A 25,525-nucleotide genomic window follows, 5' to 3' on the forward strand; every position below is an offset into this window, starting at 1 on the left:
ATTCATATCTTGTTCGTGATTCCGATTATTTCATCTTAACACTATCACCACCTTCATCAATACTGCTGCCTTGTCACGGCATGCCGCTGACTCTACTCTAACTCCCTTCAACCTTATTCCACGTCTCCACTGGCCTGTAGCAAGCTGGTCAAGCCATGGCCAACGAGCGTGAAACTAACTCACCTGTCTGGATCGTTTCCCCAGCGAATCAACTCCACTCGGCGAGTGCGATGAATTCGCCTGTGCAGCCTCTCGTGAAAAGGCGAGCGCAAGCGCAGGAGGCTTGACAAGGCTACCTGAGGAGGACTGGTGACTCTGCTGGCCGTCTGTACTGGACTGACGTTACCACTCGATCCCACGTTCTGTCAACAAGTGAGCTACGCAAGCTCCTGCATGCTTCGGTGAACTCACCGCCGGGGGCGAGCTCAAATTCCGCAGATTAGATGGAGATGTAGTGTTGGTAGAGCTGCTCGCACGCGGATCAGCACCAGAGTCAGTCCTGCTATCGTTCACCCGGACTCTGTCGGCGCTGCGCCAGCGCTTCGACTTGCTCTTTGACGGCCTCCATGCCCCATGCACTTCGCAAGATGAGCTGTGGACAGGTCAATGAAACAGTTTCTCTCTCAAGCAATGTGCTACCAGCATATTTCGCAGCACCAATCTTTTGAGCACAATGGTCGCAGTTGAAAAATTCACTTTTCGGGACTTTCTCGGGGATCTGTAAGATGTTTGAGGAAGAAAGCAAATGAAAGAGAGATGCGATACTTGTCCGTGCACATCATAACCAGCTGCTTGCACAATACGATTCATGTTTTGACTATCCTCATTTGGTAGAGGTAGGACGTCGAAACAAATGTCTCTATGAACGTCGGTGCACACATCTCGCACGAGACTGTCAATTATGCTTGTGAAGATTTCCACCAGAATGCGGGTGCCAATGTCTTTCGACAGGTGGTCTTTCAACTCCTCCAACTTCTCTATCGCCCACTGCAAACGCTTCACCTCCGATTCTTCCGAGTGATGCTCATCGTTCGAGACGACAGCTTCCGTGTGGCTGTCAGCCATACTCTCGGGTCTGATGGAGGGAGAGAAGTGCAGGTCCTGTTATGAGGTCGGTGCCCCTTACATGTGGAGTGGGATGAATGCTATGAGAGGCAGGGAATGAAGGGCGGCCAGCTCCACCTCAAGAAGGCGGAGGGAGACGGAAACGAATCCACCGGAACGAGGTTGTACGGTGAAGGGGTAGAGCGAGAGGGGCACGAGGAATCCCCGGGGAAGAGAGAGAAGGGAGGAAGAGGAAGAGAAGAGAGGGTGGAGGAAGAAGCAGAGACGCTGTTGGGGTAAGGATTGAAATCAGGGCACCATAAATCCCGTCGCCTCTCCTGCCGGCACCTCCCCGCACATACCCAATCGTAACCCTCATCCCCGCACCGTCCAGTTCATTATCAAAATTGCAGGCCTGCCTCGTTGTTATGAGCTAGAAGAAACGAGGGGCAGAAGTCATCCCAACTTCTGAAGCCATTGCAGCAACACGGGCCGGGCCGCCATGCCTGAGATCCGACTCCTCATGGCACTCCCCCGCCCTCTTCTGCTGGTGCTGATGGTCATGGTATGGTTGCCCCTTCCATCCTCTATGCCCGTCAACTCAGGGCTGACGGAGACGAGTGTGGGCGTGAGCTGCTGTACGTCGAACCTTGCTCCACACATCTTGATTGTACACCTGCGCGGAGGAAAGAAGAGCAAGGCAAGGATTATTCACAACTGGAAGCCAAAGCACAAACGAGAGGGTGAGAATCCTCTACAGATCAACAAAGCTCATAGAAAGAGAAGGAAGGAAAAACAGAATGAGAAGGCAAAAAGAAAGCTGAAGAACGTACTGGCATCATGCAAGATGGAGGATCGCGAGAACTATCACGAGATCGGCTTGATAGACAACCCGCAGTACACACATCAGTTCATTTCAAAGAAGCAAGACATTCTGAGAGGCAAGCTGCCGGAGAACATCGATGATAATCTTGAGCCACATGAGATGGAGGAGCTGACAATGAGCAGGAAACCCTACACAGGGGGGCTGGACGATGGATCGAAGGCGATCGATACCAAAGGGAATGATGAAATTCTGATGACAAACCAACTGGACAACGACGAAGAATTGTTATGGGACGATCTTGTTCAAGGTGCTCATGATCTTCTGGAGACGGCAGATGTTTTGAAAGACCCTAAACAATTCTCTGAAGGAGATATTGTGAAATACAGGGAATCTGACGGGACTTTCAGAATGGCTGAGATCGTTTCTATTGACAGGTCGATCATCCCGCATTCGTACGGCATTCGACTTGAGGTGAATCGATGAGACTGACTTGCTCCTGCTCTGATGATGCTGTGTCAGGGGAGGATCAGGGAGACGGTCGAGGAGAGAATTGAGAGAATATCAGCACCTGACAAGAAGAACGCCAATGAAACTGCCCTCGTGTCAATGAAGATTGACCCATCAGAGCGATTCTATGACTTTGAGCGAGGGGTCTTCTTGCACCCTCTGCTGAGAGAAGCGAACATGAAGCGAAGGATGAAACGAGAGTCTGGGGACTGGCAGAACCATACCCTGATCCCGATGAGAAATGTGAGGGCCAAAAACGTAAACATGAGGGTGCAAGGAAAGTCCGCGGGTGGAATAATGAACGGCCAAGCATCAAGTACTCTGGAAAATGAAGACAGCGATGAGGCGTTGGAGCGCGTGTTGGACTACACCCGGCATGCAAAGCGCAAGCAGATCCTTGAAGCAAAGGTAAAGTTTCCGTTTGCCCGCTACCATTTGCTGAATGACCCTGGTACAGGCACACGAAAGAGAGTATCAGCGCAAATGCGGAATCTCTGAAGCGATTCGACCACGTGGCCACGCCAAGATAAGACAGGACCACCGATTCCGACGTTACAACCGGTAGAGCACAAGGAAATATTCCTACGCCAGCGAAAGTCAAAGGCTTGTGAAGTATAATACCGATTGGGCAAAAGGAACGAGAAGTGAATGTGAGAACGAGATCGTCATTAGATGAGACTAGCAGACTCTTTGCTGTTAAGCAGCTTTTTTCATCGGAATAGTTATTCTTCTCCTTGAGCGAACGAAAGACAAGACTTCATCCGAAATTTCCTTCCTTCGCTCTTGATGTCGCTTCACAATATCCTGGCAGATCATCACAACTTCATCTTGAGACAGAAAATTTCACCTGAAGGCAGGAGATCGCCTCTGACTTCATCTCTCCACTCAAGAGTGTGCCGTTGGTGTAGGATCCTGTGATATCCTTTTAGTGCCATCAACTCACTGGCAAGGAGCAAGTTTACTCGCTAGTTCTTGCACATGCGTGTCGTTTTCATGGAAGAATTCGATGTATCTGCCAGAGATGAGCGCGGAAACAACAAGATGATCGGGCACCTGAAGGGGACATCGACCTTCAAGTCGCCTCCCAATCTAGATAAGGATCAGGTCAACAAGAAGATGAATAGTCTGTGACATATCCTACCTGCGATGCTCTTCCACTGTAGCTCGCCCGCCAGTGAAAGCATATCTGTTGATCTTGTTCTTGATCTGCAGATGAGAATAGAATCAATTGTTTTTCACGATGCATCTTGTCTCCTCTACTTGTTGAGGAGAGTCTGTGAGATAAATGGCGGACTCTTCCACGGACGCGCTCATCTTGCCGGCACCTCCCGAGTCGCCTTGCAGCGCAGGAATGAATTTGCTGTGCAGCAGAGCCGGTTTTGTCCTACAAATGTTTCAGCAGGAGCTCCAGGAGCAAGCACTAGACATGTTCAATCTCGCTGCGACGTCTCTTGCCAATCGGAAATACGGATCTTGATCAATCGCACAAGGAATCAAGCAGGGCAGCCCTGGCTTTCAATTAACATTGTAAACTAGGATTTCTCCGTACTCACTCGTAGAGCCCCCGAAGATGTCCACGAAACAGTCTGGGAAAGATGGAGCAATCTGGTGAAAAAGTTAAGGAAGAAACCCCTCTGTTGTGACAAATCACCTGCATTGCAGGAAACGCAAATTGCCCAACGTTGTTGCTTTCTTGTAGTCCGAAGACAGCTTGAACTTTGTTCGCATTAATCAATCTGCAGAAATTCCTCCATTTAAGAGTCCAACATGAGGATAAAGACAAGGGAACCTCTGGATCTGCAAGACAGTTGGGTAGAGCGATGAGATGTCCAGGGTGTTGGTGAAGATATAAGTCAACTCTGGGTTGAAACCTGAAATATGTTCTTCAGGAAACCCAACAACTTAATCAAAAGTCGCACACCTACTGCCATAATATCTTTGGCGTTCTCGGTCGCAAACTGTTGATACGTGCTAAGATTGCCTCCCTGAAGGTTGTTGAAATGGCAAACTCATCACAAGCAAGACTTTGACCTTCCAGAGAAACTTTTCATCGTCCGTCAGTTGTATCACGACCGGAACATTGAAAGCCTCCTGCAACAAGCGAATGGCCATCAGTCAATCGTCTTTCTCAGAGCAACGATCTTCACTTGTAGCCATTGCGTGATCATGAATGGAATCAGATGTCCGACATGAAGAGAGGATGAGGAAGGACCCCTGACATTCAGTGAGCACAGCTCTGTGAGAACAACCCAGATCATTGCACCTTCCGGTATAGATATAGAATGGTGTCCCAGCTTCGTACATGTCAAGTATCTTATCGAGATCTCTGTGAGAGAAGAAGATATTCCTGTGAGCAAGGAGTCACATCGACCGTCGAGTGAGCGAGTGAGGTTTCCTTCTGATGAGGTGGTGCGCTGCTCTGCCAGTCACTCGCTCAAGTCTGCTGATAAGCTCGCTGTCAATCTCCTGGTGGCGAACATCAATCCTTCCTTCCGCCTCCCGTCTCATCACCTTGGACCCGAACAACGTGACGATCTTCTCGTAGTCTGTCTCCCCCTCCACAGAGTATGGCGTGATGTTTGACGTCCGCTGCTGATCCTCCCCTCCCCGAAGTCGCACCACGTGTCTGCAAGTGGGACCTCTGAGAGTACATGGCATGGTTCCGGATTGCACCATCAATGAAAGAATAACAAGGATGACCAAATGTTGCTGCATGGAGGCGGAGGAGACTGGAGGCTCAGGGCTGGAGGCATACGTTAGCTCATGAGTTTCTGCTGACCTCTACTCTTTGGACGGCCTTCATAAAAGTCCCGCACCATCGCTAATATTCATTCTTTCACGAATAAGAGATCGTGATCCCTTTGATACTCTACCTGCTCCTCCCTCTCCTCCCGCCCTCTCCTCCCTCTGCTCCCTCTGCTCCCTCTGCTCCCTCTGCTCCCTCTCCTCCCTCTGCTCCCTCTCCTCCCTCTGCTCCCTCTGCTCCCTCTGCTCCCTCTGCTCCCTCTGCTCCCTCTCCTCCCTCTGCTCCCTCTGCTCCCTCTCCTCCCTCTGCTCCCTCTCCTCCCTCTCCTCCCTCTCCTCCCGCTCCTCCTCCTCTATCACCACCACTATCTGCCATAGACAAGACGGGATGATGAGTGTTCGCATCTCATCACCACCTACCAACCCCCACCTTTCTCAATCACCCCAGAACTATCTAGGGGTGGGGTCAATTCATCAGGATCTCTTGCATGGGTCCATCGTTGCATGAAGACGAGGGAGGGTAGCGCCAGGGAGCGCGTGGGTAGGACTATCAGGCATGTAGGCATGTAAGCATGTAGAGGCAGCCAAGCCACTATGCAAGCATGGCTAAAGTTGGGTCCTGGCGTTCTTCTCCTGCTCCTGCTGTCGGAGGCAAGGTCCACCGATCCCTCCGTCCCCACACCATGCACCAAGTTCGAAGTTGACAAGCGCTGCATCCTTGGGCACGAGGGCTCGGTGAACTCCTTGGACATCGCAGACGGCAGACATCTCCTGCTATCTGGAAGTGAGGATGGAACTGTAAGGGCGTGGGACACGCGGACTGCAAGATGCGTGCTGCTGTTGTCCTCGGAAGTCGTGGCACGAGGTATTCCCCAGAAGGCAGTGACATCGGTAGCGCTGTCTCGTGGGAGTGATTACAACGTCTACTTTGCAGCTGGAAGCAACGTGTTAGCTTTCGACACCAGATACCCGAAGGCGCCGGAAAAGGTTGTACAGACAGAGCTGAAAAAGGATTCATCGACGGTCTCAGAGCATACGATAAGAAAGATCGCGATAGATTATAACAGCAAGTATCTAGCTGCAGCAGATGATGGAGGGGAGATCCACGTCATAGACTTACAACGTCTCAGGTTGATTTCATCTTGTCGCTTCACTCCTGCACTCAAATAACCACGAACGCAGCCGCAAGATTTGCACTCTACAAGGAAGACATGAGGGCAAGGCGACTTGTTTGAGATGGAGGACACCCCTGCCTCTCTGGCAGCATGATCTTGTGTCAGGTGGACAGGTGATCAGACGTCTCGAGGTTTGCTCGGGAATCTGACGAGTTCATGACAGGACAGTCGATTGCTACTGCATGGCCACAATGAATCTAGTACCTTTCCAGAGGGCTACAAAACCTATTCACACGTCCTTGAAGACATGATTCCGAGGAAGGTCAAGAATGCGTTGATCAAGAAGGGCAGAATCCAGAAGGGGCAAAAAAACCCAGAGGTGGAGTGTCTGGATGTCTCAGCGGACGGGAAAACAGTGGCATTGGGAGCAGGAGATGGAACGTTGAGAACATTCTCGCTGCTGTATGACAACGAAATCGTGAAAGAGTATGTCTTCAAACAAACAAAAGGTATCATCAGCTGCATCTCATTTCCTCGACTTGCTCCTCAGGTTGCTTGTTCTCTGTTTCTCCTGCCTCTACTGATGAAGGTGTCACTTCAGTACAGGGTTTTCACAGGCTCTCGAGACGGAAGGCTCCAGCTGTGGAACCTCGTGGAACCTCGAACGTGCGCACCTGATGCGCACTTGATAGGAGATCAGCTGATCTTGCTCGAAATCATGCATGGACAGAAGCCGTGAGAGTCTTTAAGCTTTTCTCCACTGGGTATTGATGGAGTTCTTTGTGCAGGAGGGATGTGGTATGTCAACTTGTAGGAGTCCACAGCGATGTTCCGCACTTCATCGTTGCGGATAACAGCAAAGTTATCTCTTTGTACACCTTGCACTGTTGATTCAATCTCAATAAAGTAATGTCTCAAATAAAGTAATGTCTCAAAACGATTCTGATTGAATCGACGTCAAGCTCACCAATGTTCTACAACTAGAAATGTTGCGTTGTCAGCAGCAGAGGAGAAGAGTTCTGACATCCGAGTCGTCAAAGAATCGTGCAACACCCCTTCTTCTTGGAATCCTCAGTGTAAGAGTACCAGATCGCGATCGCACCTTGCAGCTCAGTTCTCGAGATTCCTCCGGACTTGTTCAAGACGGCGCCATCAGCCATGTCCATCACCATCTGAACTTCTTGATCCGTTGGCTCGATTCCAGAGTTGAGATCTTTTAGTAAGCTTTTCAGCTCGTCGAAGTTGAGTTGTCCTGTGTGATCTTTGTCGTACTGGTTGAATATCTTGTCGAACTCTGGCTTAACTCCGATGTACGACTTCCACAGGTCCACGGCATATTCAATCTCGTTCAGACCAACAGCGTTGTCAATCTTGTTATCAGATCTGTCTGAAGTGATAAGGATCCACTCTATTTCCTCATTGGTTGGCTTTTCACCCCCGCTCAGGTCCTTGACACAAGGTCTTAGAACTATCAACCATTCTCCTCCTATACCTGTAGCAGATTTCCCAGTTCCACTTTGTCAAGTTTGTTATCTTTTGTCACGTCATACTTTGCCATCAACTGTCTCATTCAGCTCAGTTGGAAATCAAAAGCACACTTGTGGCAAAAGAGTGGTTTCACCTGTCTTAATGTAGCTTCTTTCTGAAGTCGGGCCCAAAAGTCTTGCTGTAACTTCTTGGCAGCTTCCCGCTGAGGGCTGGCCCTTGAGATGGCAAAAGTGTTTGAATTGTTTCGCCTCCGAGCTGCGTGCCATGCAGCAGCAGCTGCTGCCATATGCTGATATTGAAGTCAGACGGCGCAGACAGATGCGGAAGGTGGAAACAGTGAGTCAACTTGCAAGGAAGTGGCCACTTGGAAGAAAGCACAACAATCTGAGGAAAGACTGAGCAAGGTGAGAGAACAGGAGGAAACTGAGACAAAGGCGGAAGACGACAGAGAGGGTGAAGGCAGCTGCAGGGGTGCAACTGATCTGCGAGCATGAAATTTGACTGCTCAGCTGTCAACTAATTGAGTAAAGCTTTGTACCCATGCAAGCTCATGTCACAGAGGGGTACGGCCCGGCCGGCGGGCCCGGTCGCCGGGCACTGGGAGCCCCGGGCCCGGGGGCTTTCAACTGAGGCGGCGGGGCTCTGCAGGGCCCGCGCCGCTCTCAGGCTGTTTGAGTAACAGAAAATTAGGTGAGACGGTAGGCCCGCCCAGGTTCGCCTTATGGCAGAATATTCGTGACGGTGCCATGGCGCCAACTTGACCCACAGTGGCTCTTCCTGAGAACTAAGTTGACGTGAGAAGAGGCTGACGACCTGTGGTGACCCCATGCTGCAGCATCATCTTCATGCATGCCATGCCGGAAGACTTTACTTGTGCTGTGTGAGGGAGTGACAAGACGTAGCTGTTTGAAAAGCGTTGAGCTGCTTGCCGCCGCGCTGTTCCTCTCTCGCCTTCAACGACCGCATCTCTATACATGTCTGCTGGGAATGGAACCTGGAGGCCCAAGACAGCATTTGCTCAGGTCACCGAAGCTTGATCTTCCATGCAGCGCTCCCCTACTAACGATTGAACTCCCAGACACAACGGAGGCCCGATGTCCTTGCCGATGTTGATATGGCAATCACGGAGCATGATTTCCGGGTTGTCTCTAGTCCTGTACAAGATCGTCCAAGGAGCAGGCCATCCAGCGTGCCCTTGGATCCTTTCCGGTAACTGATGCTTGATCTCGACCTCAGTATTTTGATTTTTTGTTCAGGGCAAAGCGACCACATTCGAGTAAAGCGGCTCAAAGCTCGACCACTCGTCAAGTTCGCTCAGATCCTTTAAATGCAATGAATCGCGGAGGTTACACCAAGTCCTTGCATCTGCCTGCTTGGCCGGACTATTCTATCGGTCTTGATAGTTGCGGCAAGGCTTGGGATTGAAGGATTTTACTCTAGACTTGGGGTTCGAGGACGATGTAGAGAATGATCCGAGGTCAGAAGCAAGGAGGGCATTGGAAGCTGGTGCTCGTGATGCGACAGCAAGTCATCATCTGACAACATCTCCATCAGGATTCTCTAAGAGAAAGATCTGGTCGCCCGGAAACTACTACCTCAACGCCAGGGTGACAATTAGCGAGGGTGAGATATCCTGATCCTGACGTGGTTGATCAGCTGCCGGAAGATTATCAAGGCCCTGGCTACATCACTAAATCTGTACAGAGAACTGCTGAGAGAAACGCTGAGAAGCTAGAGGAGCTGGACACGCGACTCTTCTCGTATCAGGTGCTGTGAGCCTGTCAAGATGTGACGATGACAGTGAGATATCAGATACGCTCACCATCTCCCAGTCCGACCACACCCAGTAAGTTGCAGACGCCTCTCGTCGCCTTCCAGCCCAAGGAAGAGAATGTGCAAAGCAGGGGTCAAAGAAAGGAAGTCATGCAAATTCAAACGGCTACTGCAGTGGAGGTTTGCAAGAATAGGCAAGTCAACGAAAATCTGAGCAGAAAGCTTGAGGAATATCGTCACAATCCACAAATTCTGATAGAAAAGATCAAGATGTACAAGGCTCAGAAAAGACTTGAGAAGAAACAGACAGATTTCATCAAGATGAATGCTTTAAATGCCACAGTCGAGATGTCAGGTCCAAATGCACGGACCAAGCAACAGAGCCTTGTCACCATAAAGACAGACTTGAGAGTCTTGGCGGCTCAAAAGTCTAAGAAGAGACATCTTGACGAGAAATTTCACGAAATTGTGCAGAAGATTGAAGAAAGAACATTGCGAAAGCTTGCATTGAGAGATGAGGCGGAGAGAAAGAAAAAAGTCGAGAAGTACGCGCCACTGGTCAGAGTGTTATTGCCTTGTGTTGTTGCCACTACAAGAATCATTTGCTGGATGGATTCAATCCGACAAGGCAGGGAATTCCGTGCAAGACTCCAAGTGCTGCAAAAGTCCGTTTTCTGCATACAGCGAAATTTCAAGTGGAAGCTTTGGACGTACAGGTTCGCGCGAAAGTGCAAGATTAATCGATTCGTCCGGAAACGGCTTTGGAAACTTCTCCTTCAATATAGGATAAGGAGGAAACGAAAAGCATGCACAATCATCAAATATGAACTGATCGCTTTTTCTCAAAGCGTATTCCTCCTGAAAGCCTTCAGAATGTACAAGTCACGCGTTTATTTGGTTCAAAAGACTATCAGACAGTTTTTGTCTCGCTTGAGAACTTTGCAAGAGATTGCGCTGCAGCAGATAATGGCACATAGAGCCGAGCATTTTACTGTGCATAAAGGAAAGCACAGAGAGCAGAATTCTGAATCTCACAAGAGTCCTGGATCACCAAAAGGTGAGGAAACTCTTTTGCTTGCTTTGAATGACATCCTATGATGTAGTGAGACGAAAACGGATCCAACGGTCCGGCGAGATTTGTGTGATTGTTCGTCTGAGGATTAAAACTTGTTTGTCAGCTTGGGGGCAAGTAAAAGCTTGCCCGCTGGCGGTCTGAGCTCAGGAGGTCTGCTTGGTTGACTCTCTTGCAGTCTGAATGACTGAGTTTGTGTGGGTTCAGTGGTGGAGGCTGTGCACCAGCATGTGAGGAATCGCTGGAAGAAGGTTGAATGTCTCGTGTTGTTTTCACCGTTGCAAGTCATCTCTGACGGGAGTTTCAAAGTATTCTCAAGAGTATTGGGAGTGGTCAAAGGATATGAAGCACTGGAAGACGCTCAGCGAGCGCTTGCCTTCTATGGATTCTGATATGTCGGAAGAGATCCTGAAAAGGCATCAGGCAGATTCCGATGCAGCTAGTTCCGATGCCAGCGCTCCGCCCTTCCTTGTACACAATGTCATGGGGCTCCTTGCACGCTGAAACGCAACAGGTGCGACGAGACAAGGATTGGATCAAGTTCAAGAGACTCAAGTCTATGGTCTTGCACGTCGCGCTGTCACTGGTAGCTGACATGGTTGGTACACGCCAGCACAACGAGACGGATGTTTTGAGTCGAATTAGCCCCCCCAAACCGATTTACTCCATCCAGTAAGCATTGCCAACTCACAAACAAGAGACTGAATCTGAGGCAGACTCGACTTCGCCCATGAGATCCAACCTCTCTTGACTGAAACATGACGAGAGGTACATGGCAAGACAGTCATGCGTGAGCTCTAGGCTACATCTGTACTCCTACAAGTTGAGGTTGCGCAGGAACTCTGTAACAACCTGGTAAAAAAACAAGTCAACGCTCGTCAATGAGCGGGTATTGCTCTTGGGTTGATCGAACAAGGACATCGAAGTCCATCGGAGCTTAGGAGCAGGATGTCGCTCCTGCCTCTGAGAACTTTCCGTACGGGCATTGAGGACAGAACCATCCCTCGGTCCCCTCCTGATCGGCATATGTGTCAGCCGTACACTCCAAGCAGTGCGTCATCCCGTTGGGTGAATGCTTGCCTCTTGGGCACAGCCAGCACGCACCCAGACCCTCCACAGGCGCGTACGTTCCTGGTGGACAATCGGAGCAGGCGAACCCGTACTCTCCTTGCTGTCCTCGCGAGCAGTTGATGCAGAGAGTCGGAGAGTCGTTGATGCCCTCCTGGTATATCCAGCTCCCTGCCGCACAGAACGTACATTGCAGCATCCCCTCGCTCGCCGCAAACTTGCCCTCAGGGCAGAAACTGCACGCGGTCGATCCTGTTTCATTGTTGTACTTTCCCTTGCTGCACGACGCACACGTAGCTGCAGACGTCTGATCTGCAAACGTGCCTGGGCGACACGCGGAGCAGGTTGTTGAATTCTCGTGGTCTGAAAACTTTCCGAGCGGGCAGTCGGAGCAGAAGCTTATCCCCTCCAGGTCGGAAAACTTGCCTGACCAAGAAGGTCACAAAAGGGCTTAGCAAGATTCGCAGTGATACCTAGAGGGCACAGTTGACAACCGGTCGAGGTCTCTTTCCCGTTGTAGAAGCTCCCTTTGGGACAATCGGAGCAAGTCGAGCTGCCGCTAGGGTCTATTCTCACATCTTGACAGTACCGGCAAAACGAAGATCCCGTCACCGTGTTGAATTTTCCTGGAGGGTCGACAAGTGAGAGCCTTTCTCCCCCCTTCCTTGCTCCTACCTAGCTGACATTCAGAGCAAACCCCGTCTGCCTCTAGGGAGTATTTGCCGACGGGACAACTCGCACAGCCAGTCTTGGAGGCAACAACAAACGTCCCAGCCGGACAGTCCCGGCAACTTGCGTCTGCAACGCCCTTGTACTGCAGACCCTCGCAGGGGATGCAGGAAGTTCGCTTCTGCTCCTGCGCAAACGTGATGTCCAGGATGAGGGAGTAGTCCGCCGATTCCTCCTGGTCGATCCATTCGTTCTTGATGTAGAGGACTTGATGACCTGCATGGTCATGCAGGCGTCAGCTCCTTTGCTCTTTGCTCCTGCCTCCTAACCTTGCGGCATCATCAGGCCGAGTTTGGATGGCGGAAAGTTTGAGCTCAAAAGTCCTCCAAACGAGTAAAGGAGAGGAGCGTTGATCGAATCTGATTCGTAGGGCGCCGACAGCATCGAGAAGTATTGAGGGAGACCTCTTGAAGCATACCTGCTCTGCACAAAGTCGAAAGTGGATGTCATGATGAACCCGACTTGTAAGTCAGTCTTGAATAGCAGCTCCAAATCACACTTTTGCTTGCCATAATGGTACGCTGGTGGAAACTCTATCCGCAGCTGAGTGTTGGACAGCTTTGACACGTTTGCACCAAGGGGATCGAAGACAAGTTTTCGTATCGTCATGTTGAACGTCGGGAACAGAAAGGTTTCCTCCTGAGGCCCCAAACCAGGGGGACAATACTCGCACTTGTCTTTCCTGACGTTTGGGATCATGCTCGAAGGGCACAAGGAGCAGAAAGTTGATCCTGCGGGAGAGAAGCTTCCTGTTGAGATGTTATTCAGCATATCCTTGTCATGAGCACATACCATCTGGACAAACAAGACAGTTCCCATGTGCATCCAGCATGGAGCCTGCACAAGAACGTCAAGTATGGCTCAACAGGGAAGCAGACAGCAGGCCTCCGAAGTATCGATCTTACCTCCAGGGCATGTCAGGTCTCCGAGCACTGTATGGACCATCACCGTCATCGCCATCGTCATCATCGTCTTCCTCGCCATCGTCGCCATCCCTCGCTTCCTCGTCCTCAGGGTCATTCCACTTTAGAGACGTTTGACCTCAACTATCAAAAATATCCCCCCTCATCCCCTTCCATACACTCTGTGACCTTCCTGCACTGTTCCTGCACCGGTTCCTGCACTGTCAACTGTTCCTGCAGCAGGTCCTGCAGACTCCTGCTACACTCACTCCGTGACAGAGTTGGAGTTCATGCTGTGAGCAGGAGTGCCGCAGTGCCCACTGACCGATCTGCCTGGGGGATCTGTGGCCCGGGTTCCAAATGTCTTGGTGCCAAGTTTGCCAGGCTTCTTTATTTCATGTTACTTAGACATCAGGAGGGATGTAAGTCTCCCACTCTGCTCCGAACCCGAGATTCAGGTCCCCTGCTCTCTCCGCCCTGCCAACTTCCATCAGCCCGACCCCCCACACCAACAAGGACCCCCCACCTCTTCAAGTTCACTTCCAGCGCTCTCTTCTTGGCGATGGGGATCTCGTCCTCAGATCTGCTCACTCCCTCAGGGGCTCCAACAGGACCGGGACTTGCAACTCACCTCTCCTTGGCAGGGGGTTGCTCCACCTTCTTGCTCTCCGCCTTTACCTCCACTTTGCTGTCCTTGGCTGGCGCCGAAGACTTCGGCTCCTCCGCCTGTGATGTGCGCCAGCCTCTCAGCCTGCAGGAGCTCCGGAAAGGACTCGCACCTTCTTGACGGGCTGTGGCGCGGGAGCCTTCTTGGGAGCCTCCTTCTTGGGAGCCTCCTTCTCCTTCGCTCCTCCTTCAGTCTTCTCCTGCACGGGGGTCACCCAAGGGGACACGGGCGTGCGTCCGCGTGCCGACCTCTGAGTCCACTTTGTCGATAATCTTCTCGGCGATGTTCAAGAAGTTGAGAGCAGCTCCCTGCGCGCCAGCCTCATCCTCACTCCTCCTCCTCCTCCCTCTGCTCTACCTTGAAGACATCCTTGGCCTTTGATGACACGTCAGCGCTGCCGATCCTGCCAGTGTACTTCAGGCTGGCAGCTGGGGTGGGTGTTGGAAGGAACCTGCCAATAACTTGCTCAAAAGGCTGAGCCTTCGGCTCGTCTGCCTTGGGCTGTGCTGCTGCCTGTACACCGGATCTGAGAATCAGGAGGGCAAGGAGAGCAGCGACAAGACCTTAGGAGGAGCAGGTGGAGGGGTCTGTGAGGGAGCGGCGCTCTTCTTCGGTGCAGGGGTATCCTTCTTGTCCTGAGTTGGCAGTGCACTGCACAAGAGTCATTCAAGGAACAACGGGCAAGCAAAACGACTTGTCGAGAGCGTTGAAAACTCCTCCAAAGAGACCAGAAACGGCATTGGAGGCAGACTGAGAAAACGATCAACGACTTGATCACGAGGTAGTAAGACAAGCAGCAAGACCTGCTTGACATCTGCAGCGGTTGGTGTAGGAGCCTTGGCAGCTTGCTTGGGAGGGGTCTGCTTGGGGGCAGCTGGGCTAGGTGACGCAGCAGCCTTTTGTGCCTTGGGTGCCTCCGAAGACCCACCGAAGGGTGAAAAGTTGTTGAGAAGACCACCGAAGAGGCCTCCTACTGCCGGCACAGCCTTGACGCGCATGAGATCTTGGGGGTGAACGTTAGAGCTCGAACCACAGCACGGTGCTTGGACTGCAATCACCTTCAATCGCCTCGTCAGTAGCCTTGAACAAGTCCTTCACGTCGAACACAGCTGTGCTAGTCACAATGCCTGCAGAAGTCTCAGGTGATACCCAGATAAGCTTTGACTGAGCCTCCCAGCCCACCTTCGCTGTCTGCCTCCAAGCATACAGTGTAGGTTTGCTGCCAGGGAAAGCCTGTGATAGTCGGATCTCAGCCGATCCAGCATCAAAATTTGCATGCACACCGGTCTTTGCAATGACTTCGCCGAATTTCAATTCACCAGCGCTCGATCGAACAACCACCAAATCCTTGGGAGCAACTGAGCCTGCGAGTCTGACGTGAGATGAGGTGGACAAAGCCTTTCAGCTCTACCGGCTTTGAGATACTGTGCGCCCTCGGCCCATGTTGCAGGCACTTGCTTGCTCAACTAGCGCATACTTTTACAAGTGCCACAAGAACGCAGCCTTACCTTGTCTGCGTTGGCAACAGAAGGTCCAGAGGGCTTTGCAGCAGCCTTGTTCGCGTTCGCCAAAGTTGTGGTTCTCGACGAGCCCTGCCATGAAGAATTCCACGAGAAATACGATCAGGTACAAGGGTGAATTCCTTGAATGGGAGGACCTGTCGACCGACCGCAGGAGCTGGTGCCTGCAACAACCCCGTTATATCAATGACGCTATCGTAGTTTCAAACCTTCGCAGCAGGTTTGGCACTGGGGGGAGTTGCTGCACGCGCCGCAGGTCTTACGGTCTTGGCAACCGGCTTAGGAGCAGGAGGAGGAGGCTGGCGCAGGCTGGTCTGGGCGCCCCGACCGATGAGAATGCTGGTACAAAGATCAGAAACGAATCAACTTGAGTTCGACAAGGCCATGCCTTCCTGATGGCTTCGCTGGCTCCTGAGTTGGTTTGACTGACATTCATGCATCAGAACTATTCTACGAATGCGAAATGAAGCCCCACAGATGTTGGCTGCCAACTCTGCTCGTGTCGCTCCGGGAGCCCTACCGTTCATCTGAACGACGACCTGCAAAGGTTCTTCAGTTACCAATACTGAAAGACGAGCAAACAAGGTAAGTGAAGCTTCCTACCTCCCATGAGTTCTGCCAGGCCATACCTGCCTTGGCCACTACTTCGCCATATCTCAAAGTGCCATCGGAGCGCTTCAAGAAAACAAGATCGCCAACTGCAAGCTGACAACCATAACGTGAGTCTACCAGCACCCACCTCGAATACTTTCACAACGCTCAAAGGGAATATACTGACCTTGGGATTACGAACGTAATCTGTTCCTTCCTTCCAGTTGGAGGGAACAAGCTTTCCGATCTTGTCAGCGTGGTTCAGTTGAGCAGATAGTTCGCTGAGGCTGTTGCCTTGATTCAACAAGACACGATTCACTCGAGCAAAGGAGGGAAGAGTAGCCTTTGTACAGACAAAGGCTCCTCCCTTTGCGCTGAAAGCGTGTCCAGAGATCACTGGTGAAAATCCATTCGCCAACTCCACGACTGTGAAGAGGAATGCCGCCACAACCGAGAATCGGTTCATACCAAGCATGTCTTGTGGTGGCGCAGTCACAGCACGCTGACCTGAACAGATAGAAATCAAAGAAGATCACATGATCAGATTCTGCGTGGAATTATTCGAAACTATTCTTTGCTACTTTTTCTGCTTCAGTTGAGGCCATGCAAATCCTTACAGGTTGAAAACATACCACTCGATTTACTGCAGGTTGAATGTTTCGGCTTCTATCACAGTTGGTCGAGACCAGTATTATGACAACGATATGTTGAATCCATCTCCTCAACCTTCAGCACTGTATCCGATGCATACCAACATAAATTCATATCCAATTTCTGGATGGCCGTGATCGTCATATCCTGCACTCTTGGCTCTCCTTGCTTTCCTACAGCCAGATCTTATCTGTGCTTCTTGAATGAACTCATCTATGCTCCAAGAATGATCCCCTGTGCCATATCTCTATCAAACTAGCTCATATCGTCTTGCTCTATCCTCTTCGTCCTCTCCTTTGCCCTCTTCGGCCACCACGAATAATCACTGCAAAGCTCTGCTATGCGGCATTGCCTCTCCGATCCTACCACCCTGAACCCCCATGTGACAACCACCTCCACCCCCTGTTTTAGATAGTACCCTTGGTATATTTTCCACATCCTAAACCCCACCCATATACAGCAAATTTTGTTTTTATTCACCCCCATTTATCTCTTTAAAATAGATGATTTGACCAGGTGATAATTCACGGTACCCCTTAATTAATCATCGACCCACCCTAGACTCTCTTGACTACCCCATTTCACAATACCCCAACCCTCTCTATGACATTTTCTACCCTACCCCGTGACGTCTCAGCGACTCCCTAGAGAGGCGGGCCTCAGACTTACTCATGCGTAGTTGGCGGAAAATTTATCCAAATTTAGAATTTGTGTTTGATTATGTGGAAAATGTTTCATGAAATTTTATATTTGCACAATATGAATTTTAGATTTTACGAAATGAATACGCCAACCTTGACTTGATTTGGGGCGTAATTGATTTTTACTCAACAATTGTACGAAAATGTAATAAATGATATATGTTAAAACATAATAGGATATAAAAATATATTTAGCATCATTTTTGCTAGCAGAAGTTGGTCTCTAGAAATATTATTTGTTTTCGTTACGGATTTTAGAAAATTTATATATAAGTTATATATAAGTTATATATTTTAGAAAAGTTATATAGTTATATACGCTACCCCCAAGAAGCTCTCAAGTTTACAGGAAACAGGGGGGGTGGACGAGTCCAAAATCATGGCATCCGATCACGTTGCTCGAACCTGACCCAGTAGTTCAGACAGGGCGGTTCTCCTTCCTGCCAAGGACAGATCCCCAAAGACTCGCCTCTTCCCATGGACTTTTGTATGCCAACGAATTTCTCTCAGGTAGATATTTTAAGTTGTAATAAGACTTATGGGCTCGAGGTTCTCGTTTCCTAGGACTATCATGCCTCCTGCGCTTCAATTCTCCTCTGAAAATTCAATAATCATAGGTCTGAAGATGCAATTTTTAACTAATTCCGGAGAATTTTGATCATTTTCGCCAAGCTTTCTTCCTCCTCACTGTGGTGAGAAATGATGAGATCCGAATGTTCTTTTTACCCGTTGAGCAACAAAGCACTACTTGCTTGGGTTGAAAGGCATGAAACACGAGTATCTCAATCCATATGCATATACCCTGTCTTGATTCGCAATATGCTTTCGAATATTCTTCACGTCAAGGATTTGCCGCCGCATCTCTCACGCAGCTTTTTCCTCTTTGGAAGTCGCAGGTGCATTTGATCAAGTCAAGTCTTCCGGCATTCTATCACATTCGGGCTCCAAGGCGGATCATCGGCGAGAAGAAGAAAACGGCATAGTCGAGCTCGAATTGCCTTCCCTTGCTTCCTCGCCTGCTTCCTCTGGCGCACGCTAGATGTACCCCATTGTTCCCTGCCTCGCATTTGCACCCACCGCAAAAAAGCATTTTACTCAACATTCGTTGTAGTACAAAAGTGACCCACTCCCAGTGTGGCCCCGCCTCGGGCAATGTTTCTGTTCTGAGGCAGGCGTGTAAGCGTGCTTACCACACTCAAAGGTGGGAGAGCATGTCGGATGAGGGGGGAGCATGGGCCTCAGGGGACAGAGGAGCAGTGTGAGCACAGCCAGAGACTCGTTGAGCTTGCCTAGACTATCAACCAAGGGATCCTAGTATATAGCTCTACATCGCCCTCACCCTGGGAGGCTTCAGATATATAATTCCATCGTGTTCCCTTACGTCGAAGTTTGCTGCAAGCTAAAAGCATAAGTCTAGAGCCATGACAGCGCTGGCAGCCACTGCATTCATCCCACATTCCGTGTCCCATCTCGTTTCAAATCTTCATGCAAGCAGGAAGAGAGCTGCTCCATTCATGTCACCAAAGATGTGTACACCACAACATCGCCCATTAAGCACCCAGCTAGGAACAACGAAGGATGTCAGATGCGACAGGAGGTCCTTGGTTTACCTTTGTCTTATCGCTGCTTCGGGTCTTACCGCTGATGTAATTGCTCCATCGGCCGTTCTTGCAAGTGCCGGATCTGAAGCAAAAGCTGAAGCGAACTCGGGATTTTTGTCTGGAGTGGCCGTTTCAGTGGCGAAACAAACCGTCTTGTATCCCATTGACACCATTAAAGTTCGTCTCCAAACTACTCCTCTAGAACCTTCAACTCCACTATGGAAAAGAGGTGATTTGTTCAAAGGGCTGTACAAAGGATATTTGATCCCTCTTATTTTCAATGCTCCGGCAAGTGGTGTTTTCTTCGGGATGAAAGATGCTGTCAAAAGCTACTTTTCGTGGCTCGGGAACGCTCCTTCAACATTATTAGCAATCTTCATAGCACAATTTCCTTACTGGGTTGTCAGACAGCCTTCGGAAATCCTGAAAGTGAGGGATCAACTTGTACGTTCGACTGATGGATCTTCGATCCAAGATCAAGGGTTGTTGAACAAGTTGAAGCAACTTGATCCCAGGAGTCCAGAGAATCTTAAAGCTCTGTTTCAAGGTTTCGGGTCAAACTTGGCCTACACTTTTCCTGCAGGTTCCGACCTTCTTCTCCCGCTTGTTGCTGAAGACCTGCACAGATGCGTTAAAGTTCTCAGTATATGACGTGGTGAAGGCGCAGATAGGTGAGGAGGGGGTTCACTAACCAGCTTTTACCTTTCTCATTCCGACGGCAGGACCCAAGGGTAAAGATCCTCTTATTGCCGCAGTCACTGGGGCACTAAGCACCATAGTGGCACAAGTGGGATACTGTCATCATAGCTCGAAACTCAGCTGACAACCCAGCTCAGGTGGCCACAACCCCTCTCGACGTCGCTCGCAACAAGATCATGGGGAGCAACTCTGATTTTGCAAAGGAGAACACGCTGTCTGCCATGAGGGTACTTGAGAAGGTGTGGTCCTCCCATCCCAGAGATTGAGATTTTGATGGCAGAGAATCATCCGCGAAGAGGGTTCAGGCGCCTTGATGCTGGGGGTATGATGATGATCAGACTGTTGTGAGTGAGGGATTTGTGATTCTCTGCCCAGGTGACGCCAAGAATCCTGCGAGCGATTCTCTCTGGCGCAATACAATTTACTACCTATGAGTTCACTAAGGGCGCGGTGAAGAAGTGAAATTCAAGTATGCTCAAAGATCTTATCGATTTATGGTACAGGAAAGAGTAAAACTACTCTACATGATGATGCTTAAATTGCGACCTGTTGAGAAAATAATCGGTGGTTGTATGAAAAGCTGACAACACACACACAGCCACACACCCAAAAAACGTTTTGGACAGGCGTAACACAGAAGAGGTTAGGAAAAAACCTCACTGTTGACTCCTGTTCAAGGCATATCGGCTGCAAGAGAGCGAATGATCCCACCACATACGGAACCATCGAAAAAGGCAGCCTCTCGGGGCAGGAGACAACAACAAGCCAGACTTGACAAGAAAGAGCACGAATCGATCCATACAGGAAGACAGCATCTCACCTGGTTCTTCTGCAACAGAGTGAGTCGAGCTTACAGAACTCGTCTTGCTCTCTCCCGCTTTCCTCCCCCGCCTCCTCCTCCAGCACCTGCTGCTCCCACTCCCCCTGCTCTCCGCCCTCGCACGTGCATTGAGAGTTGCCCACACGCAAGGAGCAGCAATCGATTTCATCCGATTGAAATTTGATTCGATCGATTCAGACCGATCCCCACACATTGCGTCTGTTTCGTCATCCTCCCACCCAATTTAAATATAAATTGAAAACTACCTGCCACTAGTCCACCCCTACCCCCATTTTTATTACCCCCACCCATATAAACAATTATCGCCCATCCAACATACTACAAAGTTTCAGTATAGGATACCCCTACCAAAAGTGCTTATAACCCTCTGTATTGTAGATCAGGGGTGGTACCAAATGGTCTGGGGTCCTCGAAATGTTTCGATACCTTTTAAAGAGTCAGGCGGCCGCCGGAGGCCACAGACATGCTGCGCTCGTGCCTACTGCTTGCTGCTGCGGCGGCTGCCAGTGCGTTCACAGGTGAGCAAGCAGGGTGGAGAAGTGACGAACAACCATAATAAGAAGATTGAGAGATAGTCTATGGCATGATGGGATTGTTGACGATGAATCTTGTGAAGGGGAAGATGAATCGACGTCAGTGAAAGTGTTCAGTGCCCGATTGGGCAAGATAATGAGCGGATTGACTTAGGGATACAATCACCTCAACCAGGGAGATTTATATGAGAGTTATGAGGTTTCTGTGGATTTTTCTGGAATTTTGTATGGATTCAAGGCAATTGTGAGAGAGTTTGCCTTGGTGCATTCAGTTGAGTTGGGACAGCAATACCCTTTGGCAACAGCAGCAGCTATTTTTACAAAAAAATATTTCTGGTTACACTATGACATAATGACTTGTGGATTGTGATGATGCATGTTTGATCACATTCGGAACTTCAAGCTTTGTTGAGGAGCTACTTTTGTACGTCGGTTGGTTTGTGCGTGTATCTGGTTTTCCTTTTCACAAATCTGCTGATGTGATATGAAAGCTGATACATCAGTACCACAATACAATTTGTTTTCATTGTGCACAAGAGCATAGGTAGACTAGTTGAGACGCTGCAGGATTCGTGCTGTACCTCAGATCCCGATGCTAACAGAGTCTTCCTGCAGTTCCTGTCTCTGTCACAACTTCTGTGCGTCCTGCTACTCTTGCCAAGGCTGATTCCAGCTTCGTTGCTACCAAGCGATCCCTCCCTGTGTTTGCTGAGAGCAAGAGGCACAATGCCTTGGAGGCCCTCCAGGTCACGGGAGACTCAGTCCTTGGTTTCTGTGGCTCACCCCCTTGCAGATGTCCTGCACTACCGAGCGCTCGAAGCAGATGCCTTGCCGCAAGGAGTGCATGCTCCTGGGCAAGCGTGCTAACAACAAGATGACCGTCTCCTTCTCGCACAGACGCCACCACAAGTTGCAGAACGTTAACTTGCAGTGGAAGCGCATCTGGTGGGAGGAAGGCAACTCCTTTGTATGTTTGATAGTTGTCGTGAGCATGGTTGATGCCGTCTGCAGGTTCGCCTTCGCGTTTCCACCAAGGCGATCAAGACCTTGAAGACCAAGGTCCTTGACTGCTTACCTGACCAAGAGATCAACTAACCTCCTTGCAGCCTATCCAGGAGCTCGCGGCAAGAGTTGGCTTGAACCTCAACGACTACCGTTCCGGATAATTTATCACTCTATAAAGTCTGTACGTTATCGGAGACACTTCTCTTGAATTAGACTTCGTGCTTGGGGCAGCTTTGTCAAAAGGTTTTGCAATCATGCCAGCATTGTGATTAGTGGAAGCAGCGAAATTTGCTGACTGAAAACTTTTGACATCTCTTGGTGACAGCCATTTATTCTGCATGCTCTCCATCCGTACGCCCCCTTCTTATCGATCACTCCATATAAACTCATTTACATCGAGTCGTATTGAGGGCCTCCAGATCCCTCTGGTACAGTCCACTTAATGTAATTTCCTGGAGTCTTGATGTCGCAAGTTTTGCAATGGACACAGTTCTGAGCATTGATAACGAGCTCTGTCTTGCCTGTTGTCACAGTCAGCATGTCTGATAGCTGAAGCAACTCGCTGACCTGTTTGTTCATCTACAGTATATTCATAAACCTTGGCCGGGCAAAAGCGAGTTTCAGGAGCTCCGTATTCCTGAATTAGCAGTCAACTAGGTTGCGCCTGCTCAAGTTGCACCTGATAAGAGATGGAGGCAGGCCACTCGACTAGCTCGGGCTTGACTTTCAAGTGAGCTGGTTGGTCCTCGTGGTAAACTCCACTGAGCAATAGAAACGTCACTTGAAAGTTACATGTCAGAATCTTGTTCCGAACCTTCGCGTCAAATTCGTAAGAATATCAAACGTGATCTTGCCGTCGGGCTTTGCGTACTCGATCGGTGTATAACTATCACCCACTTACTCAAACTCGCAGAAGAATTTTGAGACTTACTGATCTTTCTTGCCCGTCGTTGCATGATCTCCAATGCTCTGCCTCCATTTCAACCAACCTCCAACGTCAAGACGTCATAATACGCCAATACCTTGTTCCTAAATGTCCACGGCTCTGCTCCACCAAATACTCGCAGAGTGAGTCCTGGAGGACCTTAGAAGCTACTCATACGAATATTGAGATAAAAACCGGAATAAAGCAATCCGACGTAAAATCCCCACTTGTAGGATGGGTGAACATTTCTAACCTACATTACAACCTGCTTTAGCTCCTCACGGTGTTGGATCGTCTCTACCTCGTTCAGTTCCTTCCAGACCCACGAGTTTTCCATAGACTTCTGATATCCTGTCATGCGATTGTAAATATTTTCCATGTTCGCAAAAGCTTCACCTTTCACTTCCAGTGATTCAAAGGTATCCACCGATTTGCCGCTAAACACTGATTCATCCGATTGATTGTACAAAGCCGCAAAGACCTGGTAGACATTATGTTGAGGAATTTTCATTCAAGACGAAATTACCTCTTCGGCTGCAATCATTCCACTTTTCATGGCAGTATGAGAGCCCTTAATCTTTAAGAGGAATGAGTTACGAAAAAGCACAAACGTGGATGAACCTTTGCAACGTTGAGAAATCCTGCGGAGCAGCCCACAAGCAACCCTCTGTGAAATGAAGTCAGACATTGTTGCAAGATAGGTCACAAGTACAAACCCTTTGAAAGTGAGTTTGGGAATTGCTTGGAAACCACCCTCATTCAGCGCACGTGCTCCATATGAAATGCAAGTGCCGCCCTGACACACCTTATCACAGATCTCAAACTGCACAACGTCACACTCGTACCTCCAGATGCTGTCGGATGGACGGATGGAGCTTCCATCGCTGCCATTTTGAATCAAAAGTAGTGATACGACCACATCCAAACCTGAAACTCTTGATAAGGCGACAGATAAGGATTCTTGTAATCTAGACCGAGAACGAAGCCCACCAAGACCTAGAGCGAAATATCAACACAAAACATTTATGAATTCAACAAATTTACCTTGTTCGGCTTCATATGATACAAGAACGAGCCACCATATGACTGAAGAACAACGGTGAGGTGTTTGCAAGGAAAACAATGAGAAGATACCTGAGTGTCTAAAGGCCATCCAACCGTATGTTGAACAAAACCTGGCTTATGATTCTCTTCCGGAATTTCCCAGACCTGACGTAAAGTCATGGAATAAATTCACAATTGGAACGCAGGGATATCATTCCACCCAACTCACCTCTTTCAAACCGATTCCGTACGTTTGCATGTCCTTGCCTTGCCGAAGATCAAACTCCTTGATGATCTCTTCTGAGCAAGAGCCACGACATCCCTCAGCAAAGACTGTCTGTCGCGCCCTGAGCTCTACACCGGGTGTGAAAGTATCTTTGGGCTGCAATGTAGCGTCACAAAATGTCTTACAAGATTCAACATAGTACAACACCTGCCCATTCTTGTCAATTCCTACATCCTTGATCTTGATCCCCTTGACGCTCTTATTCGAGTTGTACAAGACCTCACTAGCAGCGAATCCTACCCCCAAACGAATCAGACTTCAGGAGAAATGCTTCGGGACATTCACCTGGGTAGATTTCAATTCCCATGTTCTCTGCTTGTTCAGCCAGCCACTTGCAGAGCCTTCCCAGGGAGATGATGTAGTTCCCATGATTATTGAGGCTGCTCGGAAGCGCCCATGAGGGGATGTTAACCGATCCGTTGTCGCCGGTGAGAATAGCGAACTGATCTTGCGTAACCTCGGTCTCGAGGGGAGCACCGAGCTCCTTCCAGTTGGGGAAGAGTTCGTCCAGTGCTCTGGTCTCGAACACGTTTCCAGAGAGGATATGGGATCCAACCTCAGCTCCCTTCTCGATGACACACACGGAAAGCTCAACGTTGCGTTCCGCAGCGAGCTGCTTGAGTTTGATGGCTGTAGACAAACCCGCAGGGCCAGCCCCAACGACGACCACGTCGTACTCCATGGCATCGCTCGCTTCATTTCCAGCACAAAAGTGGCGTCTCATGGCCCTGCAGCTGGAACGAGGATGAAGCCGCCCTCGTGCACCCAGCACGTCACCGGCTAGCAAGCTGTAAGCTCGGCTACCCACCATCACGCTCAGCCGCTGACGGGTAGTGGAGGCAGCAGGCACTCGAGCAGCATGCGGAGCAAGAGAGAACTTGAGCCTCTTAGATACGTAGGATGTGCAGGTCTGTGACGAGCGGGCGAGGAGCTGACGGCTCAGCGTCGGTCGCCATCGCACACCGGCTTTCAAGAGCATCGCAGGGATCTCGATTGCAGGGCGAACGGTGGTGGGGGTGTATTATGGGGGTATAGCTCCTGAGAATATAGAGGGGTGCTTGATTTGTCCTTTGGGGGTAGGGGGTAGGGTAGAGGTACAAGGGGGTTCCGTGAGAAGCGGGGTTGTCACTGGCAGGCCCGGGCGGCGCCGGCCGGGGCGGGCCGCCGGGCGGGCCCGGGCGGGCCGGCGGCG

The 25,525-nt window shown here is 50.0% G+C and overlaps 12 protein-coding genes across 12 annotated transcripts; 6 read left to right on the forward strand and 6 right to left on the reverse strand.

Moving 5' to 3' along the window:
• Nucleotides 1-113: 113 nt before the first annotated feature.
• GUITHDRAFT_137942 (hypothetical protein) lies at nt 114-1,065 on the reverse strand (the record flags this gene model as incomplete). Its single annotated transcript, XM_005833902.1, has 7 exons — nt 114-134; nt 184-240; nt 297-362; nt 412-466; nt 514-592; nt 640-718; nt 766-1,065. 7 exons carry the CDS (start codon nt 1,063-1,065, stop codon nt 114-116), a joined length of 657 nt encoding a protein of 218 aa, XP_005833959.1.
• Nucleotides 1,066-1,546: 481 nt separating this feature from the next.
• On the forward strand, nt 1,547-2,942 carry GUITHDRAFT_137943 (hypothetical protein; the record flags this gene model as incomplete). Its single annotated transcript, XM_005833903.1, has 3 exons — nt 1,547-2,341; nt 2,390-2,785; nt 2,835-2,942. 3 exons carry the CDS (start codon nt 1,547-1,549, stop codon nt 2,940-2,942), a joined length of 1,299 nt encoding a protein of 432 aa, XP_005833960.1.
• A 131-nt stretch (nt 2,943-3,073) lies between these two features.
• On the reverse strand, nt 3,074-5,122 carry GUITHDRAFT_86582 (hypothetical protein; the record flags this gene model as incomplete). The annotated part of the gene is made up of 16 exons (XM_005833944.1): nt 4,889-5,122; nt 4,749-4,843; nt 4,641-4,724; nt 4,525-4,591; nt 4,409-4,468; nt 4,299-4,362; nt 4,167-4,248; nt 4,029-4,113; nt 3,931-3,982; nt 3,804-3,885; nt 3,638-3,761; nt 3,519-3,583; nt 3,431-3,466; nt 3,340-3,389; nt 3,225-3,289; nt 3,074-3,181 (listed from the first exon to the last, which is right to left on the reverse strand). Exons 1-16 carry the CDS (start codon nt 5,090-5,092, stop codon nt 3,074-3,076), a joined length of 1,323 nt encoding a protein of 440 aa, XP_005834001.1. The 5' UTR covers nt 5,093-5,122.
• Nucleotides 5,123-5,716: 594 nt separating this feature from the next.
• GUITHDRAFT_137945 (hypothetical protein) lies at nt 5,717-6,976 on the forward strand (the record flags this gene model as incomplete). The annotated part of the gene is made up of 5 exons (XM_005833904.1): nt 5,717-6,252; nt 6,305-6,410; nt 6,461-6,746; nt 6,788-6,826; nt 6,855-6,976. The coding sequence occupies 5 exons, from the start codon at nt 5,717-5,719 to the stop codon at nt 6,974-6,976; spliced, it is 1,089 nt and encodes a 362-aa protein (XP_005833961.1).
• Nucleotides 6,977-7,271: 295 nt separating this feature from the next.
• Nucleotides 7,272-7,795, reverse strand: GUITHDRAFT_137946 (hypothetical protein; the record flags this gene model as incomplete). The annotated part of the gene is made up of 2 exons (XM_005833905.1): nt 7,272-7,685; nt 7,730-7,795. The coding sequence occupies 2 exons, from the start codon at nt 7,793-7,795 to the stop codon at nt 7,272-7,274; spliced, it is 480 nt and encodes a 159-aa protein (XP_005833962.1).
• A 1,397-nt stretch (nt 7,796-9,192) lies between these two features.
• Nucleotides 9,193-10,238, forward strand: GUITHDRAFT_137947 (hypothetical protein; the record flags this gene model as incomplete). Its single annotated transcript, XM_005833906.1, has 5 exons — nt 9,193-9,202; nt 9,280-9,332; nt 9,382-9,492; nt 9,538-10,056; nt 10,215-10,238. The coding sequence occupies 5 exons, from the start codon at nt 9,193-9,195 to the stop codon at nt 10,236-10,238; spliced, it is 717 nt and encodes a 238-aa protein (XP_005833963.1).
• Nucleotides 10,239-10,367: 129 nt separating this feature from the next.
• Nucleotides 10,368-11,465, forward strand: GUITHDRAFT_152258 (hypothetical protein). The gene is made up of 8 exons (XM_005833907.1): nt 10,368-10,555; nt 10,602-10,623; nt 10,677-10,723; nt 10,778-10,821; nt 10,880-11,041; nt 11,085-11,132; nt 11,184-11,242; nt 11,287-11,465. Exons 1-8 carry the CDS (start codon nt 10,465-10,467, stop codon nt 11,330-11,332), a joined length of 519 nt encoding a protein of 172 aa, XP_005833964.1. The 5' UTR covers nt 10,368-10,464; the 3' UTR covers nt 11,333-11,465.
• Nucleotides 11,466-11,507: 42 nt separating this feature from the next.
• GUITHDRAFT_70229 (hypothetical protein) lies at nt 11,508-12,065 on the reverse strand (the record flags this gene model as incomplete). Its single annotated transcript, XM_005833908.1, has 1 exon — nt 11,508-12,065. A coding segment is annotated over one exon (558 nt), but the record flags the coding sequence as incomplete, so codon positions are not given.
• Nucleotides 12,066-13,631: 1,566 nt separating this feature from the next.
• On the reverse strand, nt 13,632-15,023 carry GUITHDRAFT_162862 (hypothetical protein). Its single transcript, XM_005833909.1, has 10 exons — nt 14,995-15,023; nt 14,740-14,939; nt 14,631-14,686; nt 14,500-14,587; nt 14,294-14,449; nt 14,185-14,244; nt 14,049-14,135; nt 13,901-13,995; nt 13,796-13,852; nt 13,632-13,746 (listed from the first exon to the last, which is right to left on the reverse strand). The coding sequence occupies exons 2-10, from the start codon at nt 14,932-14,934 to the stop codon at nt 13,674-13,676; spliced, it is 867 nt and encodes a 288-aa protein (XP_005833966.1). The 5' UTR covers nt 14,935-14,939; nt 14,995-15,023; the 3' UTR covers nt 13,632-13,673.
• Nucleotides 15,024-18,925: 3,902 nt separating this feature from the next.
• On the forward strand, nt 18,926-20,161 carry GUITHDRAFT_137950 (hypothetical protein; the record flags this gene model as incomplete). The annotated part of the gene is made up of 6 exons (XM_005833910.1): nt 18,926-19,583; nt 19,627-19,671; nt 19,723-19,787; nt 19,837-19,938; nt 19,980-20,021; nt 20,075-20,161. 6 exons carry the CDS (start codon nt 18,926-18,928, stop codon nt 20,159-20,161), a joined length of 999 nt encoding a protein of 332 aa, XP_005833967.1.
• Nucleotides 20,162-20,997: 836 nt separating this feature from the next.
• GUITHDRAFT_94185 (hypothetical protein) lies at nt 20,998-22,273 on the forward strand. Its single transcript, XM_005833911.1, has 5 exons — nt 20,998-21,058; nt 21,689-21,819; nt 21,867-22,040; nt 22,085-22,132; nt 22,180-22,273. The coding sequence occupies exons 1-5, from the start codon at nt 21,004-21,006 to the stop codon at nt 22,237-22,239; spliced, it is 468 nt and encodes a 155-aa protein (XP_005833968.1). The 5' UTR covers nt 20,998-21,003; the 3' UTR covers nt 22,240-22,273.
• Nucleotides 22,274-22,468: 195 nt separating this feature from the next.
• GUITHDRAFT_107336 (hypothetical protein) lies at nt 22,469-25,057 on the reverse strand (the record flags this gene model as incomplete). The annotated part of the gene is made up of 19 exons (XM_005833912.1): nt 22,469-22,599; nt 22,646-22,715; nt 22,758-22,839; nt 22,893-22,964; nt 23,010-23,047; nt 23,101-23,153; nt 23,199-23,256; nt 23,305-23,354; nt 23,400-23,484; nt 23,530-23,580; nt 23,625-23,670; nt 23,720-23,799; nt 23,849-23,887; nt 23,931-23,999; nt 24,048-24,089; nt 24,138-24,212; nt 24,277-24,429; nt 24,481-24,569; nt 24,619-25,057. The coding sequence occupies 19 exons, from the start codon at nt 25,055-25,057 to the stop codon at nt 22,469-22,471; spliced, it is 1,722 nt and encodes a 573-aa protein (XP_005833969.1).
• Nucleotides 25,058-25,525: the final 468 nt, after the last annotated feature.

Source organism: Guillardia theta (genome assembly GCF_000315625.1).
Source record: "Guillardia theta CCMP2712 unplaced genomic scaffold GUITHscaffold_28, whole genome shotgun sequence".
Classification (NCBI taxonomy): domain Eukaryota; class Cryptophyceae; order Pyrenomonadales; family Geminigeraceae; genus Guillardia; species Guillardia theta.

What these genes read in the sequence shown, in the direction of transcription:
- GUITHDRAFT_152258 (XM_005833907.1), top strand. Translation starts at nt 10,465, where the DNA reads ATGGCACATAGAGCCGAGCATTTTACTGTGCATAAAGGAAAGCACAGA. An exon ending in GAGTCCTGGATCACCAAAAG is followed by an intron (nt 10,556 to 10,601) that starts GTGAGGAAACTC and finishes CCTATGATGTAG; the next exon opens with TGAGACGAAAACGGATCCAA. An exon ending in TGAGGAATCGCTGGAAGAAG is followed by an intron (nt 10,822 to 10,879) that starts GTTGAATGTCTC and finishes GGAGTTTCAAAG; the next exon opens with TATTCTCAAGAGTATTGGGA.
- GUITHDRAFT_162862 (XM_005833909.1), bottom strand. Translation starts at nt 14,934, where the DNA reads ATGCGCGTCAAGGCTGTGCCGGCAGTAGGAGGCCTCTTCGGTGGTCTT. An exon ending in CCGCTGCAGATGTCAAGCAG is followed by an intron (nt 14,687 to 14,739) that starts GTCTTGCTGCTT and finishes TCGTTTTCTCAG; the next exon opens with TCTGCCTCCAATGCCGTTTC. An exon ending in GTTTTCAACGCTCTCGACAA is followed by an intron (nt 14,588 to 14,630) that starts GTCGTTTTGCTT and finishes ACTCTTGTGCAG; the next exon opens with TGCACTGCCAACTCAGGACA.
- GUITHDRAFT_94185 (XM_005833911.1), top strand. Translation starts at nt 21,004, where the DNA reads ATGCTGCGCTCGTGCCTACTGCTTGCTGCTGCGGCGGCTGCCAGTGCG. An exon ending in GGCTGCCAGTGCGTTCACAG is followed by an intron (nt 21,059 to 21,688) that starts GTGAGCAAGCAG and finishes GTCTTCCTGCAG; the next exon opens with TTCCTGTCTCTGTCACAACT. An exon ending in GGGAGGAAGGCAACTCCTTT is followed by an intron (nt 22,041 to 22,084) that starts GTATGTTTGATA and finishes TGCCGTCTGCAG; the next exon opens with GTTCGCCTTCGCGTTTCCAC.